Below are 2,331 nucleotides of genomic sequence, written 5' to 3' on the forward strand. Positions count from 1 at the left end.
TTTTTAGTGGATCACCAACTGTCTAACTGCTCCTACGTAATAGCATCAGCATAAAAATATATTTTTTTAAGACCAAACCTTTCTATGACTACATGAGCTGGAAGAAAGTGGAAGGAGGCATTTTGGAAATAGAGTCTCAGTAACATTGATCATTGGTGTTAGAGGCAGGGTTGCTGTGGGGCTGCGGTCTTCAGATGTAGTGTTGGCACAGAATCTGGGCTGAGGGAGGGTAAAATTTCAATGCTGTCATCTGCCTTGCTAACATGTGAGGAAGGAACATTGCTGTGTCTTTTTGGACAACCTGGAGAATAAATACTGCTCTGCTGCTGTTGAACTGGGGCAGAAACTGCAATTAAGCCCCACCATTATTTGATGATTGTTGGAAGAGGGAAGTGCTTTTTTGTGTGTGTGGTGGGGACTAGCCCAGAATGCAGAGATGCTGTGGGTGAAAACATGTTGCTGGCTAGGAGTTTCTGAGCCCCTATATGAATTAGCATGTCATGTTTCCCTCTAGTGGACTGCTCATAAATACAGTGGAAACCTAGTCCTACAAAAAGCAATTACCAGGAGTTCAAGGAGAAATTACTTTCCGAGTAAGAGCCTGAGGGTTCTGTCTAACACCCTGCACATAAGCCTGCATACATACAATGAAGCAGTGTATGGCTTTATTACACCTTGTGGTAACTAGAGCTGGGAGAAAACGGAAGCATGTGAGATCAAAAAACAGAGGCAACGTGTTATCAAACCTGACTGACCATTGTACTCCTGATATTTTTTGAGTTGTGGTTCACTCTTCCCACGGGAAGACTGAATCGGCTTGGAGACCATTTTCTTACGTGCAGTGAGAGAGGAGAAATCTCTCCAGTTTGAGGCCTACTTATAAGAAAGTAGAGAGGTGTCTATTTTTCACTTGGCTTCCCGTACGTGAGGACACCAGTAGGTGATTCACTGTATCTTTGTTTCAGTGGTTCCATTCACTTGGCTCCTTCTGTAACCTCTTCCTTCCAGCTGAAGGAGGATCTGTTGTTCTCTAAAACCAGATTTTCTCCTCTGTTCTTCTGCACAGGTCATCTTGACTAATAACATTCACAATTTCTAAAATGACATCACTAAATTAAGAGAGCCAATGATGGTTTTCCAGTAGCGAACAAGTAAGCAAACATATCAAACAAACCTGCATCAGATCATTTGTTCAGCATGGAACTGTGCAAAAGTTAAAGATATTGGTGTCATGTTTTTACAGCATGTTGATGCTTAATACCAGTACATCTACCAAAACATGAAGACCAAAACCAAAGGAAAGAAGCAAAGGCATACTGTTGACAAAGAAGCATTTTCTGAGGAGTCAGCAATGAGAAAAAAAGAACTGGTGAAATGTTTGCAACACAAAGAAAGGAGGAATGGGGGAAAGAAGGAGAGCAGCAAGATCACTACAGCCAGAGCCAAGCATCCTTGGAGCAATAAGGACAGACATTTGAGGAGACTGGAAAGCAATGAGCGGGAGAGGCAGAGAATGCACAAGCTCAACAATGCGTTCCAGGCTTTGCGGGAGGTGATCCCTCATGTGAGAGCTGAGAATAAACTTTCCAAAATAGAGACTCTCACACTGGCCAAAAATTACATTAAGTCCTTGACCTCCATTATACTCAGTATGTCCAACGGACACTTTCCAGCAGCAGAAGGGATGGGGGGAGCCTGGGTGTCCAAATTGTACCGGCATTATCAACAACAACATGGGGATGATGATCATGAGGAACATCTACAAAAATACTCCACATAAATTCACAGCTTCATCCAAAACACCTACAGTTAGCTACTACTGTAATTCTTTTACTTCTTGCATACAGTACATAGAGGTTTTAAGACATGATTTTTACCTCCAGCTATCCCTTATTTTTTCTTGAAAGGACAAACAGGTAACACTCATGGCTATAGCTTATATGGCACATAGAAAAATTACCTTAAATTGTAAGAATTTTTAAGAGCTTAATGGGTATATTTGTGTGGTGTGTCAGGGTCTGGAAACCTATCCTGTAACACTGTAGTTGACTTGAAAGTAAAGATTTAGTAACTTCTGAAAATTACCTTCCCTGGAAGGGTTGTGAGTTCAGCATTTAAGGCCTGTGTCACCTGAGTTTACTAGAGCTTGTTGAGAATCTTGGCTTGTAGCACTGTTCACCAACCTTTCAGTGACTCTGTTCTTATCTATCCTGCTAGGGAGAATATTAAAATTGATGACAACATTTGACTAACTTGATGAGTGAAGTGGCACATATGGGAAATTGGCCACCAAATCTGAATATTTATCTTGAGTGTTTTGGATCTGCTCTG

At 41.5% G+C, this 2,331-nt stretch overlaps 1 protein-coding gene across 1 annotated transcript; it reads left to right on the forward strand.

Annotated features, from left to right (window-relative positions):
- The first annotated feature begins 1,249 nt into the window (after positions 1-1,249).
- Positions 1,250-1,780, forward strand: BHLHA15 (basic helix-loop-helix family, member a15). Its single transcript, XM_009319998.1, has one exon. The coding sequence runs from the start codon at positions 1,280-1,282 to the stop codon at positions 1,778-1,780; it is 501 nt and encodes a 166-aa protein (XP_009318273.1). The 5' UTR covers positions 1,250-1,279.
- The last annotated feature ends 551 nt before the right edge of the window (positions 1,781-2,331 follow it).

The sequence above is a fragment of the Pygoscelis adeliae genome, unplaced genomic scaffold (genome assembly GCF_000699105.1).
Source record: "Pygoscelis adeliae isolate BGI_AS28 unplaced genomic scaffold, ASM69910v1 Scaffold242, whole genome shotgun sequence".
NCBI lineage: Eukaryota > Metazoa > Chordata > Aves > Sphenisciformes > Spheniscidae > Pygoscelis > Pygoscelis adeliae.